Source organism: Canis aureus, chromosome 30 (genome assembly GCF_053574225.1).
Source record: "Canis aureus isolate CA01 chromosome 30, VMU_Caureus_v.1.0, whole genome shotgun sequence".
NCBI lineage: Eukaryota > Metazoa > Chordata > Mammalia > Carnivora > Canidae > Canis > Canis aureus.
Window position 1 is genome coordinate 38,691,835 of NC_135640.1, and position 16,849 is coordinate 38,708,683.

The 16,849-nt window shown below is 46.6% G+C and overlaps 1 protein-coding gene across 1 annotated transcript in view; it reads left to right on the forward strand.

The window, feature by feature from the left end:
• PCP4 (Purkinje cell protein 4) overlaps positions 1–16,604 on the forward strand; it is a 54,923-nt gene extending 38,319 nt beyond the window's left edge. Inside the window, exon 3 of the mRNA XM_077879263.1 lies at positions 16,199–16,604. Coding sequence (XP_077735389.1) covers positions 16,199–16,326 — 128 coding nt within the window. The 3' untranslated portion in view covers positions 16,327–16,604. The remainder of the gene's footprint in view (positions 1–16,198) is intronic.
• Positions 16,605–16,849: the final 245 nt, after the last annotated feature.

The window sequence follows — 16,849 nt, forward strand, 5'->3', positions numbered from 1 at the left end:
ATTTAAAAACAAATTCGATTTCCCTTGAACGTTCGTTACCTGCCTCTGCCAGAAAACGAACTGGCTAGTAGAAGCTCCAAATCTGGGATTCCTCTGAGTTCTTGACAGAGTGCTCTTGTGCCAGGTGCCACTTTCCTTTTTCCTGTTGGGATCATGGACTCGAGTAGACCAGTGATTGGCTGAAAGATGTATTGATTTCATAGACCCAGCCGGTGTAGGGTGGAGGGGAGGGTGGAGGTGGGAAGTGGGAAGTTAGAGACACGGCCTCCTTCACGTTTATGAGAATACTCCTTCCCGTAATTTACGATTACTCGAAATGGAAGCTTGCTGCCATTTTCGTTTTTGGCAAGTGGCCTCTTCAATATTTCTAAAATGCATTCTTCTTTTGCACCGTCCCAGACCCTGAAGATAATTGAAAATTGAACTGTGCTCCAGCATTCATTTAGAAAGCAAAGTGTCCTTGGATGTCAGAGAGAAGCTTTCCTGGCTAGGTGCTGATGTGAGCAAAAGTAATTTCCACTTTAGACTCCTCTTCCCATCATAATTAGCTCCCAGGCCTAAGTGCAACAGGATCGACCTTTGAACATGGCAGATCTCATTACCCGCAGCACAGAATTGCTAATTGCGCTGATCACAATGGAAACCCTGAGTCTTCTTGCCTCTGACCTTTCTTAGGTCTGGAGTTGCAATGCAAACGTAAACCTTTTGGCAGTTTGAATTGATATGCACTCACCCAAATTCAATTTCCCACCGGTCCATAAAGCAAGCATTTTTACAGCGTGCATTGCAAATGGGCTGGGTCGTCAGAAACAGCCCTGAAAACATGCGTTGTAGATTATAATGCATTTTCTGGCCACAAACAAGTTCTCCAAATGTTCCTCCCAGGTAGTGGCTCTCCGTAATTATTTCATAGGAGTTTCAGAAGAAAATTAAAAAAAAAATGTTTAGCATCAAATTTTTGCTGGGTTCATTCACAGCAATAATTTCCCACAGAAATGAGAACTTGAGGCCCTTTAACATAAACCATACTTCGAAAGTTCAAGAGGAAAGAAGGATAACCAATATTATGGGATCATTGAATTTGCAAGGTAATTATTTGTAGATTTAGCTCTTTCCAAAATTAATTTGAAGGTGTATTTATTATTATTATTTTTAAAGACTTTATTTATTTATTTGATAGAGATAGAGTGAAATAGCTGCCACCTACATTGCCACCTCTGCAGTTATTTTGACATTTTTAGCTAGTTGTTTTAGGATTTTCTTTGCTTTTCGGCTTTTGCCCTGATTGCAGTACCACTGAACCTGCTCCGCTGGCTGTATGGTCTGGCAAGAAAACCATGTCTGAGTCTCTGTTTGCTCACGAAGAGGCAGGTGAAGAGTAGATCCTGTTTCTCATCCTTGCCCTTAGTGGCTTGCCATTGGCTGCTCATTCACCTGTGGTCAATCATTTCCTGTCTTTGGGGCCCCATTCCTCACCACGGAGCAATATCGCATCTCGGCTTTTGCTGAATTTTGATGCTTTATGATCCCGTGGCTGTCTCTTTCTGGCACACTATAGGATGTTTGACTTCTTTGGATTCAATCTTCTGCACCTATCGAGGGAATATTGCCTGTGAGTCTGAAGGAGAAATATGATGCTATTTCTTGGTGGAGGGAATGGAGGGGAAAGAAAGTACAACTTGTAGAATCTGAAAAGGATTGTCACCGGCTGTGTTAACAGATATAACCATTTCAACAAATTGGAAAATTTGTTCCTTTAGTTGGATGGACTGCATTTCCCGTAGCTGCCTGCAGAACACGGGCAGGGGCTTATTGCCCTGGGCTTTCCGTGGTATGCATTCGGGTGTGTAGCAGGGCTTCCTGACCAGTGACTGGCCTCCTGGTGTGGACAGGTGTCGGCAACAGCAGTCCACTCATCACAGGAACACAAAAGAAGTGGGCAGCCTGGTAGGGCTGAAATGTGCACACCTGCGCACATAAAGAGGCTGCTGTCAGCCCTCCTGCTACCCCTGAAATTAAGTTGTTACTGCAATTTTGCAGCCAGAAAATATCCCAATTTTCTTTTCTTTTCTTTTCTTTTTTTTATATCCCAATTTTCTTTTGAAACTTTGTAACCGTGGGTTTGGGCAATGCTGCCCCCGGGGTGCCATGCTCTCCTGGAATCATGCAAGGGGTTGCCAACGAGGGCCCCTCCAGATCCTGGCAATTGAATCCTGAGTTATAGCTACTTGTTGAAAAATGTCTCGCTTGCATTCTTTTATAGACCCAGCCCATGGGCACTTTAAATTATGGAAATATGTGGGGGAGTCGAACTATAATTTTGAAATTATGAGCCAGATTAGTTGGTGGAAGGTTCGAACAGGGCCTTAAAAGACTCAGCGAGCTACCTGCAGATAAAATGAGCAGTCTTACTCTGTTCACACATCTCAGAGTCGAACAAAACCGTGACATCCTGCCAATTACATATCTGGGATGGAGGTAGACTGTTAGGTCACCCCGGCCATCTGCAGCTGGCAAAATATATCCCTGGTGTGCATTTCCTCAGTTGAGCTTAAAATGGCTTTAGTGAAAGGTCGGATGCCACAGCTCCGGGGAACACTTCCATTCTCTAACAGAGCGATGTTAGACATTTTCCCCTAACGTCCTACCTAAATTGGTTTTTCATATCAGTTTCTTAATATCAGCCTCTATTCATGTTCCCTTGAGCTCCTGCAACCAAAAATGGATATTTTATCACTGCTTAAATTTTTGATCTAGACGGAAATGCTTCTATTACGTCTGTTGATCATCATAATGCTTCAAGGGATGCTATTTCAATGCTGGTCCTTTGAAAAATGATTTTTTTTTTTTGAAAAAAAGCTATTTAGAAACAGAATACATTTGGATCATGTTGCCTGACACTGGAAATTTCTCTGTTTTTAGAATTCTTAAGATAAAAATACGCTGCTTTATTTTTGATCTGTAAGGACTTCTGTGTGTGTGGGTGGGTGGGGTGGGGGAAAGGGCTTTGATGGCTCTCCTGTCAAAGTGTCAGATAAAAAGCCTAGCTTAAACAGTGGGATGGCTCTTCAGACCAAGCACAGTTCACATCTGAGTTTTTCCCAGGTGCTGGCCCACCTTAACCAGTAGGACAGACGTCTGAAGACTCAGAACTTCATCACTACCTGGGAAAGTACTTCTTACTCCATTTCTTCTTGAGATTAGTTGTGGAAACATTATTACTAAGTAGTGCTTTAAACTAAAACAGAAGCTCTACCATTGGCTAGTCCTTCTGGGTCTAAGTACTAGATGTGGTTCACCTACCGAGTCCAGAAACCCCATAACCTCATTCCTTCCTGAGCATTTGATTTTAGTCTCTTTTAACAATACGTGAACCCATCTTCCTGGTAAGTAGGATAACTATTCCAAAGCTTAAAATGACTCCCCTTTAGGAAGCTATTTCTAACAAATCGGTGCGTACTTGACCATGAGCTCTTAAGACAGTGCCATTTTAAAAAAGCAAATGGAAGCGATGTGCCAAACATGGGCAGAGAAACGTGGAAGCAGAGGCTTGTGGGGTCAGGACAGCAGCCTGCATGGAATTTAAACCCACGGATGGCAGTTCCTGGAACCTAATGCATCTCTTTGTTTACACGTTTACAACAGAGGCACACACCTGTGTGCAAAGGTCCTCCCTGTCCTTGGGATATTCCAACATGGAACACATGGTCGCGTTCAGGAGGTTTGAAGGGTATTTAAAATACCGGGAAGTCGTGGACACGAGCAGTCTCTCTACTTCTGCTTCTCTTTTTCTTCTTGCTGTGAATGAGAGGTGCAGGTGCAGAGGGTGAACGGAGGCACCTGATGCGTGACCAGGTTTGGTGGCAGCGTCACGTTTGGGATTTTAAGCAGCAGCAGTGCTCATCAGCCCGACTGCAGCTGGACCTGGCACACACCTGACTCTGGCTTCGCTTCACAGACCCCCTTTCCAGGTGTCACCCAGAGCGTGACCCCCAAAGTCAAAATCTGTATACACAATGGATGCATCTGCCCAATAGACCTGCGCATCTAAGGAAGCTTGTAATCCCTGAAAATCCACATAGGAAAATGCTTGTCCGCCGGGATTAGAGGCGCGGGGCAGAGAGCCAGAGTGGGAATGTGTCCATAAGATAGTGCAGCCCCCCTGCTGGGCCGCAGGGGTCCAGGAGGAACACAGAAACGTCTGCCAGGGCAGATGGCACAGGGCCGGGGGAAGGCGTCCCTCGCCAGGCAGCGCCGCAGAGCAGAGGGAAGGAGAAGAGGTCTGCAGCCCAAAGTCTGAACACAGCCTCAGTCCCTTTCTGGTGCACACGTAATGCTTTTTCTATCCACACTGCTGCTTCCCCCCAGCCCGGGGATCCTCTGGTCTGTAGGCCTAGGAGCCTTTCCCTTCCTCCCCCATGGAGTCTGGAAGGCAGTGCACTTGCCTCTGCTCCTCCATCCCTCCTAAAGGCAAGTTTTCTGGAATGATGAGCAAGGGGAGCTACGACCCTCCCTGGGCTCAAGTCAGGTTTCTGTATTAATGACTGGAGCTTGTGCTCCTTGGAGGCTCCTGGATGATGGCCTGTCATTACGATCGCATTTTCTTTCACTTTAAAACTGGAGAACTTTACAAAATTCTCCACGGTGCTGAAGTCTTCCGAGTTTAATCCTTCAGAACTTTGAAGGTTGGCAGCTAGGGGCAAGTAAGTCCGGGAAGATTTCACCCTTCTGAAACCTTGTGAAACGGTAAAACCAGGTAAAGCATAAGAGGAAGGGAAAACCGCTAATATCCCAAAGCTCTGAAAGAAGAGAAAACGAACGAAGGGCAGAATGAAGGGAGGATGCTGAGCCCTGATTAAAGAGAACTCACATTCCTTTCCTGTATTTTCAAGCATTTCAAGCTTCAGACTTTCAAAAGCTGGAAGGGGAAGGCTGTGGGGGCAGAAACCCCAGTAGGGAAGCCGGAGAGAAATGCTTGCAAAGGTTACCGAATATACAGGAGATATTTCTATCAAAAACCTGAGGTTTTAAAAGTATTAAGTGTTATAAACAAACGGCCATCGATATCAGATGTACATATCAGAATAAATGTGTGGGAAATATCAGAAAGGGAGACAGAACATGAAGACTCCTAACTCTGGGAAATGAACTAGGGGTGGTGGAAGGGGAGGAGGGCGGGGGTGGGGGTGAATGGGTGATGGGCACTGAGGGGGGCACTTGACAGGATGAGCACTGGGTGTTATTCTGTATGTTGGCAAATTGAACACCAATAAAAAATAAATTTATTATATAAAAAAAAGAAAAAAGCTCATGTAGTTAAGGGAGGAAAATATAGCCATGCCCTGTATGGTGATAGATGTTTGAATTTATGTTATCAGGCTGATATGAATTCAAATGAATTATATGCTTATTGTAATTTATGTGTAAATAGATGAGGTTCATCTACAAGAAGCTGAAATTTAAAAAAAAAACAAAGCTTAAACAATAAAGTTATTTCTTTCTCATATAAAAAGTAGGTCATTGAGGGCAGTCAGGATAGTGCTAAGGAGCATCCGGCATCCGTATTCCTTTGTGCCCCCCACAGCATAAGACTCTTAACTTAAGGCCCAAACCGGCTGCTTGAGCACGAGCCATTGCATCTGCACTCTGACTAGCAGGAAGCAGATAGGAATAAGGAAAAAAGGACAGAGTGCCAGCTTACGTTTAAGGAGATTTCTTTTAAGGAGATTTCTTTGATCCTACCCACGTCATAGAACCTAGTTGTGTAACCACACCCAACAGCAAGGAGGCTGGAAACCTAGTTCTGGGTTTGTAACTAAGGAAAAGAGACCAGGAGCAGATGCGGCCACCATCCATTTCTGCTCATGGAGTTTCTCGAGCGCTTACGTACCTGGCTGGCTTGCGTGGAGAGGGCTGGTCGAAGGTGATGGATGACTCCTTTGTTCTCTGTCCTCCTCACCAGCCTGAAGTCGTTTTTCTTTGTCAGCACGTGAGGGAAGGCAAACTGTGGCTTCTCTGAGGGGTGTGCTGTTAGGGAAGTTAGCTGCTGATTTGGGGTGTGCTTCGAAGAGGGAAAGAAACCTTTGGTGTATTATCCTCACCTCTGAAAGGGTTCTCCTTTGTCTACTTTTATTCACTCTGTTCTCCACTAAGTACGAAAGAATTCTCTATGCACGTAAAGTGAAAGCCTGCTCTCTGAACCCCAGACACACGGGGGGGGGGATGACCCCCTTTCCTTACATAACAGCCCTGTCCCTCCCCTGTCCCCCCTCCCATATAAGCTAGGCGTGCCTGCAGCTGATGGGGGCATGGACAACACAATCCACGCACGCTTGCTGGATTCCATGGAAGGGAGTTATTATAGGGTTATCTGTGCCTTACAGAATTTCTGAGAGGCAGAGAGCCCAGCCTGGACCATGCACAGCCGGGATCAACGCATCCAGAATCACCTGACCACGCACAGGTTGTTCTAGCAGAAGCTCCACTGCTGCTGCTGCTGCTGCTGTGTGGCTGTAGCACCGGGCAAGGCCAGTCCATGTCCCTACAGCTGCCCCAGAGAAGCCCGATGCCTCGGCCCCTGTGCTTTTGCCAGAGACGGAGTCTTCCTGTGTTTGCTGACCACCCCCAGGGCTCACTTCTGCTTCCTCAGGTCCTGCCACGTTGCACCTGCCTGGCTGGCCCTAAACCTGAGAAGCAGGATCCTCCTTCCAGGACATCTGGGAATGGGTTTCCTCCAGCCTGTCAGCAGCATGATGGAGCGAGCTGGTGGAAGGAGAGGCCATGGGGTGAGCCGGTCTGCGTGCCCCCGTCTCGGGTAGCATGCATTTGTAATCGCTCTGGATGCGCCTCAGAGCCGGCTGGCGCACACCCTCTCCTCGGCCCTCTAAAGTTCTTGAGAGGCAAATGAGTCTCGATTCCTTAGCATCCCCCATTTCAAACACAGCGGAGCATTTGAACCTCAGAAAAGCAAATCTGACCACACTCGATCAGTTGGAACTTGAATTTGAGCTTTCCCTAGTGAAGCTGCTTCTTCATGCCTCATTGCCCTGTCTTCATTTTTTTTTTCCTCTAAAAGGAAAAAAGACATTTCCTCAAAATGTAGGCATTTTGGCTAGTGCTATGGGCTGAATTGTATCCCTAAACCCAACATTTGTATGTTGAAGACCCAAAGTACTTCAAAATGGGACTGTATTTGGAGACATAGTCTTCAAAGAAATGATTGAGGTCAAATGAGGTCATTAATGTGGGCCCTAATCCAAGACGGCCGGTGTTCTTATATAGAGACCCATATATTATTATAATATATTATATTATTATATAATAATTAATATATATAATAATATATTATATTATTTGGTGTTAATATATAGAGGAGATCAGGACCCAGATGTGTACAAAGGATGACCGTGGGAGGACACAGGTAGAGGAGGGTGTCTGCATGCCCAGGAGACGGGCCTCAGAGGAACCAACATGCCAACACCTTGATCCCAGACTGTGAGCAAATACATTTCTGTCATTTAAGCACCCTGCTGGTGGTACTTTGTTACCAGCCTTTGCTGACTAATAAAACTGCGAACAATTTTGCCTTTCCAATAGAAAAATTAGTTTTTTCTTTTTTCTTTCTCTCTCTCTCTCTTTTTAAAGATTTTATTATTTATTCATTAGAGACACAGAGAGAAAGAGGAGCAGAGACACAGGCAGAGGGAGAAACAGGCTCCCCATGGGGAGCCAGATGCAGGACTCGATCCCAGGACCAGGATTGCAACCTGAGCCAAAGGCAGATGCTCAACCCCTGAGCTACCCAGAAGCCCCCCAAAATTGTTTTTTTCAATGATGTTTATATCTTCTTGTTAACATGGTCTCTTCCCGTGCTTAATGAATTTGGGGGAAAATATGATCTCAGCAGCACATATGTGCACCCATTTGGTTACCTAAACGGCCCAGCCCAATGGTCTTTTTTATATGAGGAAGGTGCATGTAGAAAGGGGCCAGAGCAGCAGCATAATGGAAGCAGAGGACTCAGGAGCTGCAAGTAAGCCGTTGCGTTCAGGAGACCAAATTAGGCCTGGCATTAACAACAACCCATTTTGAACAATGGAGACTGGGGGTTCAGAACGCCTCTATTTTATGGCAACAGAGAATTTCTCTCTCTTTGGAGAAGCTGTAAGAACCACAAAAGTGCAAACTTGGTGTGTGTGTGTGGAAAGTTTGAAGAAGTGGGAAATGTGTGTTTATCTAGCATGAGGACACAGGAGAGGCAGAAAGGCCCCTCGCCTGCTGCCGCTAATTCCCGGCCTTGCTCATTAATCTCCGCCCGCCGCTTAGCCAAGACCTGGAAAATTGCAATTCTCCGCACCAGCAGCCCCCATTCAATAAACCCTGAGCCAGTGGGCAGGAACGAGAAACTGGTTGGAGCTCAGAGCTCGGAGGCCAGCTTGTTGGAATTCCACACTCCTGCCCAGCCTCGGGGGAATGCTCTAACTCACCACCAACTGGGCTTTCCCCGGCTTTTTATTTTTATTTTATTTCATTTTAATTTTTTTTTATTGGAGTTCAATTTGCCAACATATAGCATAACCCCCAGTGCTCATCCTGTCAAGTGCCCCCCTCAGTGCCCGTCACCCAGTCACCCTGTCCCCCTGCCCACCTCCCCTTCCGCTACCCCTTGTTCATTTCCCAGAGTTAGGAGTCTCTCATGTTTTGTCACCCTGATATTTTCACTCATTTTCTCTCCTTTCCCTTTATTCCTTTCACTAATTTTTATATTCCCCAAATGAATGAGACCCCAGCTTTTTAAAGAACGGGCAGTCATTGCTTTTCTAATTAGCATTTTATAAGATAGATGCTTGATGCCAGCATTTTTTGGAACAAGGCATACAAATTTATCTTTATTATTTCTAGGGTGAGGGCAGCGGACGGGGGGTGGGGTGGGGAGGACACGACCTCATCCCTAACACTAGGTGCCTTGTTCTCTGGGTATATTTTGATTCAGTTTGAGGCTTAAGAAATAAAAATGCCAATCTTTGCTTGTTTTTCTTGCTTGTCTCTTTGCTTTCCCTGCCTCAAGGGTCTGGGTTTGGGTCCTTATGAAGAAAGCCACGCTGCTGGCCTTGGCCAATAGGTGGCCCTGGCGCGCTAGAGGGCGGAGAGTCAGCAACGAGGCCCCTGGGAGCCCCAGGTTGCCCTGTAGCAATTAGCTTAAGTATATCAAGGGCAACACGATGGACAGATGTTAATTTTTTCCAAGCTAGTATTATACTCTGAAGGCAGGTCGGGCATTCTAAGGACTTCAGTATTATAATACCCCATTTGCAAGGCATACTTAAGTTAAATGATTGCTATTTCTTTATGGTGTGCTAAAATTTAGGTCTTTATGATAGGCTCTGTGCTGTGCCTCCGAATCAAGGCAAACTCCTACTCAGGACAATTATATCCCAATTTACTGCTTATGCACAAATTTCTGATCTACAGGATTAGGACTTAGGAGGTAATTTTGTTTCTATAAAATAACTCTTTAACGTATGGAGAGTTGTAAGTATGTAAAGGGGGTGTGTGTGCATGTGCATGAGTGTGCACGTGTGTGTGTGTGCAAGCCCCTATATTCATGACTTATTGCCAGTACCTCTAGGCCATGACCCTATATCATCATAAAAGCAAATATATCTAAGAGTTCCTTCCATCAGGCATGGGGGTTAATATGATGTATTTTTGAATGATGCTGAGTCTCAAACTTTTTATCAGATCTTGGGCTTCACAGCCTCCAGGAATAGCTCTGTTATGCTCTGGATGACTACATGTCTGTTAATTTCTAAAGGATTTATGCTAATTATTTGAAGTCTGCTACTTAGATTGTGAATGCACGGATGGAGAATAGTTTCTCAAAACGTGTTGTTTCTCAGCAGCGGAAGGCCCCTGTGTCCTTCTCCCCCGGGCAGATGGGTCTTAAGCTGGTTTTGGGGATAGGCCTCCTCTCCTGACCCTGTCTCCTTCCCAGAGCCCTTACCTGACTTCATAACACACACACACACACACACACACACACACACACACACACTTTATTTTGGGAACTTATGAAATTCCATTACTTATTTGCATTTGCTTATTTATTTATTTATTTTCCCTGGAGAGAAGGGGGCTTTGGGCTTGTTCTTCCCTCTCTCTCTCAGCCTCTAGGACAGGGATGGATCCGTACTAGGCATTCTTGACCATTTGCTGAATGATCGCATTTGGTGTAGGTTCTCCTGGACTGCCCAGTAGACCAGCAGATTTTGCAAGCTGGTCGACTGTCTCATGTGTTTAATTTGGGCCATTTAAGATTTTCTTTTCCCCTAAGCAACATTAACCGGTCCATAGGAAAAACTGTCATTTCGGCCTCTAAGGATCTGAAAGCAACCCAACAATGTTGATTAAAATCCAGATTTCGAGCAAAGCTGGGCTTCCGACTCAGCCCTTGGCCAGCGCTCACCAGATGATCTCAAGCAAGGCATATCATGGTGTCTGTGCCTTTGTAAAATGGGAACAGTGGGCATTTCCTGCCGCTCTCGAGAATGCAGAAGCCAGACAAGGGACAGAATACAAAGCTACTTTGAAACCTATAGAGCCCAAAGTTAGTTTAGGTTGAATTGTGTCCTCCAAATTCGTATACTGAAGCCCTGATCCCCAGTGTCTCAGAATGAGGCTATATTTGAAGATAAGGACTTTAATGAGGTGACTGAGTTAAATCGAGGTTTCTTTGCGGTGTCTGACCAGTGTCCTTATAAGAAGAGGAAGAGGCACCAGACCATGTGAGGACACAGTGGGGAGGCGGCTGTCTGCAAGCCAAGGAGAGAGGTCTCAGAACAAAAACCAAACCTGCTGCTCTGTTGGTCTTGAACTTCCAGCTTCCAGAACTGAGGGAGAACAAGTGTCTGTCATCCAAGCTGTCTGGCCGGGGTACTTTGTAATGGCAGCCCTGCAGATCCACACAGGGGCCCAGTAAGAACCTGTTGATGGGCTGTGTAGCCCTGATTTGATGACCACCACTCTAGCGCCAGCTCCGTGTTTGTCAGAATAGATACACGCAGACAGTATTCTAATATGTCAAGCCATTTTCCTATACGATAGATTTTCATGAAAGCATCAGAGACTTGCAATATTCACCTGGGATTAGCCTGAGCTGGTGGTAGTAGCTCCTTCCTTTCATATTTATGATTCTCTATTTTACATTTGCCATCAAATGATCTGTAAAAGAAAATCCACTTAAATCTACGAGGGAGGACCTATTTAATGCTCAGTGAAGGGTGGCTCTTATTACAATGACATCTTTAAGAACGGCTACCTGAACATCTCTCTTATGGCGTAATAAAATCCAAAGCAGCAGGGCTACTTCCCATCTCAGTGCCTGCAAGGCAAGGGCAATATTTCAGGAAAGCAGCACAAGAGATGTCTACAGGAGCTCGGAGTATAAATCTGAATCGCACCGGCTTCCTTCCAGGGGGGCAGGTCACGGCAGCACTGAATCACCAGCCTCCCGGGCCTGGGGGAGCGTCGTGGCTCCCGTGCTGCTGGCCCGCAGCAGAGCTCTGGGTTGCGTCTCGGTTGTCTGATGGAGTTTCTGCCTGGGGAGAAAAGTCTAATTGCTTGAGACTGTTTTGCAGCTGTCCTGCTGGTTCTGAGAGCGCAGTGGGGGAGAGAGGATAGGATTGGGGGGGGTGGTGGCAAATAGAAGGCAGGTGGATGATGTAGTAGCTGGTAATGGCTCAGACTGCCCTGTGCCTTCGAGAGCAGGCCTGCTAGGTAAGGGACCCACAAAGCTGGGTGCCATCTGAGGGACTCGTGGGGGCTCCCAGCCGACCCGGGCTCCTTGAACATTGCAGTTACGGGGGTGCCCCTTACACCCCCGGAGCTACACGGTCGGGAAGCCGGGCTCCTTCCCGTTCTCCAGGGGACTTGGCAATCGCTAGCTTTTTATGACTTTTTTATAATTGGTATGAATAGCATCTTGACAGTTGTCCTGGTCGGCTGCAGAATTTCTTCACAGAGGGATGCTCAGAAATGATCAAATTCCTGTGCTCCAGAGAGATGTGAATAATAACAACGGCCGTGCAGCAACGGGCAGGTTATAAAGTGCTCGCTTAGGCTGGTGGAACCAGGTCTCTATGCCCTTTGGCTCCTGGGATCCAGGATACAAATGTCAGGTAGGGAGCCCACCCTGCCCGGCTGCAGGCCCGCAGGCCCGCATGCACCTTTATGAAGTGACAAGTAGAAGAATCTGGGGAACGGCTAGGCGGGGTCTGGAAGTGAGAACAGCTCACGATTTCCCTCTGCTCATTTAGATCTACTGTCCCTCCTGAGACAGAAGCCACCTGGACACAGGGCCCCAGGCGCCTTTAGTGCCTCCTAGCGACCGTGCCTGGGGACTGCCTGGTTTATTTTCACATGACCTGTGAGGCCTCGTCCGCACCTGTCTTTGGGTGTAGCCTCTGGGCCTTGTGCTGCTGAGCAAGGATGTGAAGTCACAAGCCCAGCAAACGCCACCTGCCATCCCAAAGGCTGGGGAGGGCCTGACCCCTCAGCGCTGCTGATGGCCGTGTGGCTGGCCCTGCTGGAAAGCAGTCATTTCCTTCCCCCACACAGCAGGCCCCAAGCACCTGAGAGTCTGAGCAGGTGCAGGGCCCGGGGGCTGGGGAGCCATGGGACTGCTCACACCCCCTTCCACCTGCTTTGCCGCTATGGCGTGTCTTGCTCAACACCACGGGGCCAGTGGTTCGATTTACAGCATGGCCTAGAGCTGCACATCACACTGGTATCTAGGTGGAACCGGCTTTTGAAAATAATTTTGCCTCTCCATTTTTGAGACGAGCACACTGAGACCCAGAGACGCTCCGAACCTTCAGGAGAGTCACAGAGCAGTAGGACACTCCCCCAAACCACTGTACCTGGTCTCACAACCCCTGCTTCTGCCAGCTGCCTCACTGGGACCAGGAGGGAGTCAGCCTTAGCCCCGAGAAGGCTGGAGGATGCTTGCCTGCCGGATGTGAGGCTGCCTTTCCTTTATTCCTGGCCACGTGCTGATACCAGGCACTGTTCTAGGCACAGAAGGGCTTAAAAGCCCACCCAGAGCTCACCATCAGGAGCTGTGTATCTGAAGGTGCCTACCTTTGGACGCCTGTGAGTCCTTCCTCTCTACCCAGGCCCTGACCTTTCCCTGTGGCACGCCCCCCTCCCCATTAAATGATGCTTCCTTATATCACTCCAACGTCGCCACATTTTGTATTGTGTTCACCAAGTTGTCTGTGGATAGTGCCCCTTGGCTGGCCCCACAGAGGCTTTGCCATGACCCCCAGCCTCCTCCTGCTGAGTCTGGGGTGCCTCGAGCCCTGCTTTCCTACTCTTAGGACCACACCCTGAGCCATCTGCAGACCCTTGCATCATTTGCGGTGGACCCTGTGCCACCAATTTGGTTTTTTTTTTTTTTTTTGAAACATCTATATATATATATATTTTTTGGAGTTCAATTTGCCAACATATAGCTGTGTCACCAATTTGAATAGTTGTCTCTTCTCTACCACATTCTGGGTCCCTCTCCTCTGCTTTACAAATCCCAGTGAGAGGAGTCACAGGGTCAGATCTTCCCCAGGCAATGCTGGACTCTGCCAAGTAAACAGAAGGTAACGATTCCTGAACTATTAGTGCATTCTTTTTTAAACATTGTAATATTTTTTCAACGAGGGAGGAATGTAGAAATCACTTTTGTCTGGAGATATTAGTTCCAAATATGACTGTAAAATTGTTTTTTATGACCCATCCTTACAATCTCATATATTTCTGAAATCTACATAGTTTTCTAAGCCCTCTTGAATCATTTGTCAAAAAATAATATTGCTGTTTTCTTCATTATTATTAAGGGGAAAGATGAATCAGGCCATTGAAAGCCTTCAGGTTGCAGCAATATTTTACATCTAAGAGAAGTTTTCTGTGTCTCCTTGAATGACAGATGGCCTCCCCTTTTGCAATCGGATGCAGCTGGGCCTAGCTCAGGCTTGCTAGACACTGTCCTATCCCTGTCTCGCACAATAATGCTAATGAAACATGTTTGAGGTCCTGACCCGGGAGTGTCCGGGAGCTCCTGCCCCACCCAGTGGCCCTATTCCTTATTGATTCCCTGCAGTGCCATGTAAAATGTGAATGGCTACCGGATGCAGTACGAGACAAACCCAATGTGTTCTCCATATCACCTGGGCTCTCAAGGGTTAGGAAAAGATGGCCCTCAAATATTCCCCAGACATTGGGACATTCAAACTTCACTATTCTTATGGGCATCCACAGCTCATATCCAGGATAGAGGAAAATAGTTCTACTGATTTAGGTCACAGACGCGTCAGTCTGGCAAGGCTTGCCGAGCCAGTGTCCTCTCCTCCCAGATGGAGGTGTGTTTGGAGGGATCTAGGTGGAACCAGCTTAGTCTCTGGGAAAATTGATAGGAGCCTCCTTAAGGGTCTGCAAAGGGAATGCCATGCCAGCAGATGCACCTGAAGGAAGGGGCAACTCACATATATTTATATTCTTATCTCTGTATCATCTCTCTATGTATCTATCATCATTTATATGTATCTATTTACCTATCATCTATCAATCTACTATCATCTATCAATCAATCATCAATCTATCATCTAATATCTATCTATCTATATTTATCATCTATCAATCAATCATCTATCATCTATTATGTATCTCTCTATCTATCTATGTATCTATGTATCTATCTATCTATGAAAGAACAGAGAAGGCAGGAGAGAACAAGCCTGCCTCACTTGAAAGTGATCCATGGTCTCCACCTTCTTTGTGAGGGTTGCAGCTGAACATTATCACCCAAAGTCTCTGAGAGAGGAAGTGAGTGAGTGACGAACTCAGGCTGCTTGGTGACAAAGTCAGGTGTAGAGACCTGTCCCTGCCTCAAATGTCCCTGACATTCCCATCCTGGGCTCGATGTGCCTTGCACACTTCTGGGCTCCAGGGCACACTGCTGGGCTCCAGGTTCAAGTCTGGGTTGCAGTGAGGCAGTGAGGTCTCAGCCCAAGTGCTCCAGGGTGGGTCCTGTTCCCAGGTGTGCTTTGAGCTAACTCTAGGGTCTTATTTGGTGCTTTTTCCATAGACAAAGTAGCTGAGTCTCAACTCTGGCTGCATCTTGGCATCATCTGAAAGCCTTTTATGAAAACAGGGCTGTCTGGTGCTGCCCCCAGGGCTGCTGATTCATCTGACCTGCTCTTGCTACCAGGAGCCCTTCCCAGGGCAGCCTTAAGCCTGGATTGGGGCCCTGGGCTTGTATGTTTTTTTAAAAAGATGCTTCGGTGATTATGAGGATTAGCGTTCACTGGACTGAAGGAGCTGTAAAGATGCTTCCCTTTTAAGACTAGAGGATTTTACTTATTTATTCATTTTAATATTTGACGAGAAGTCAGCTGATGCTCAGTGAAGAGGGACACTGAGCACGTGCTTTCACTTTGGCTTATATTCTATTTTCTATAATCGTTACAGTGTGAATTAGTTAAATCCTTCCAGTTTAGCAAACATATTGCTAAGCCTCCCTCATCGGAACAGACGTGTGGAAGTTTAGCCAAATTGTGAAGGTCAAATGGGGTCATCCATTGGTGACAATGATAAACAGAAACCCTGATCCAATCAGCAATCTCGCTGGCAATAAAGAATACGTGGAAACCCAGTGACTCCCCCCCCAACTCTTGTGAATATCAGTCCCCCATTGGGTCAGTATCTGTAGCACTATTTAAATTGTATCTCTATGAGGAAAAAGTCAAAGCACAGCTAGTATTATTTTTTTTAAATTGGAGTTCAATTTGCCAATATATAGCATAACACCCAGTGCTCATCCCATCAAGTGCCCCCCTCAGTGCCTGTCACAGCTAGTATTTTTAATACCATGTGATACATGACCATGAGACATAGAAAATTATGTACGGAAAGTATCTGAGTGGTTGGGGCTATGTCCTTGAGTTTCATGGTCTCTTGCAAGTGTACAGTTTAGGCAGCCAGAGAACAACCCATTCTGGGCTCTCGTGGGGGGTCAGGACATGCTCTACTCTGCACACCAGGTCCTGTGCTGGGGGTGGTGAGTGCGCGCTGCCTGGCGGACTGGCGGCTGTCTGTGTTTTTGCTCTCAGCTCAGTGACAGCTTCATGGGTGTGTTTTTCTTTTGTTACAGATGGGCAGAAGAAAGTTCAAGAAGAATTCGACATTGACATGGATGCGCCAGAGACAGAACGCGCAGCCGTGGCCATTCAGTCTCAGTTCAGAAAATTCCAGAAGAAAAAGGCTGGGTCCCAGTCCTAGCGGGCGAGCCCCTTCATAGTCTTCCAGGAGACACCGGATTCAACCATCATCTGTCAAGAAATTAAAAGAACAACACCCTAGAGAGAATTCATTTGCACATGATACACACATGCACACCTGTCCTGCAATGCATGTACAGAGACCCATGATATTTATTCCCTGCTAGGAAGGTGTAGACACTGCAACTGTGGGTGGCTTAATCTCTGTTTATCTCTAGTATCATTCCTCCTGCAACTATTTTCCTTGATGTTGTAATAAAATGGAGTTACGATGCGTGATTCAAGCGTCTGCTTTGTCTCTCCCTTTAGATTAACCTGGGAAGTGACCAGTGTCAGAGATGACTACAGGTCAGGTGTGTTTTTTCTCCTTCCCTTAAGAGTTAGAGCTGAAACATGGTGCTTCTATGAGAAGCCTTTCTGCTACGAATGAGAGATCTACTCCTTGCCATGCCTGTCTCATTTGAAGAGTATTAACTGCCAACCGGCAATGCATTTTTCTCTTATGATGGGAGTAGAGCCCTGTA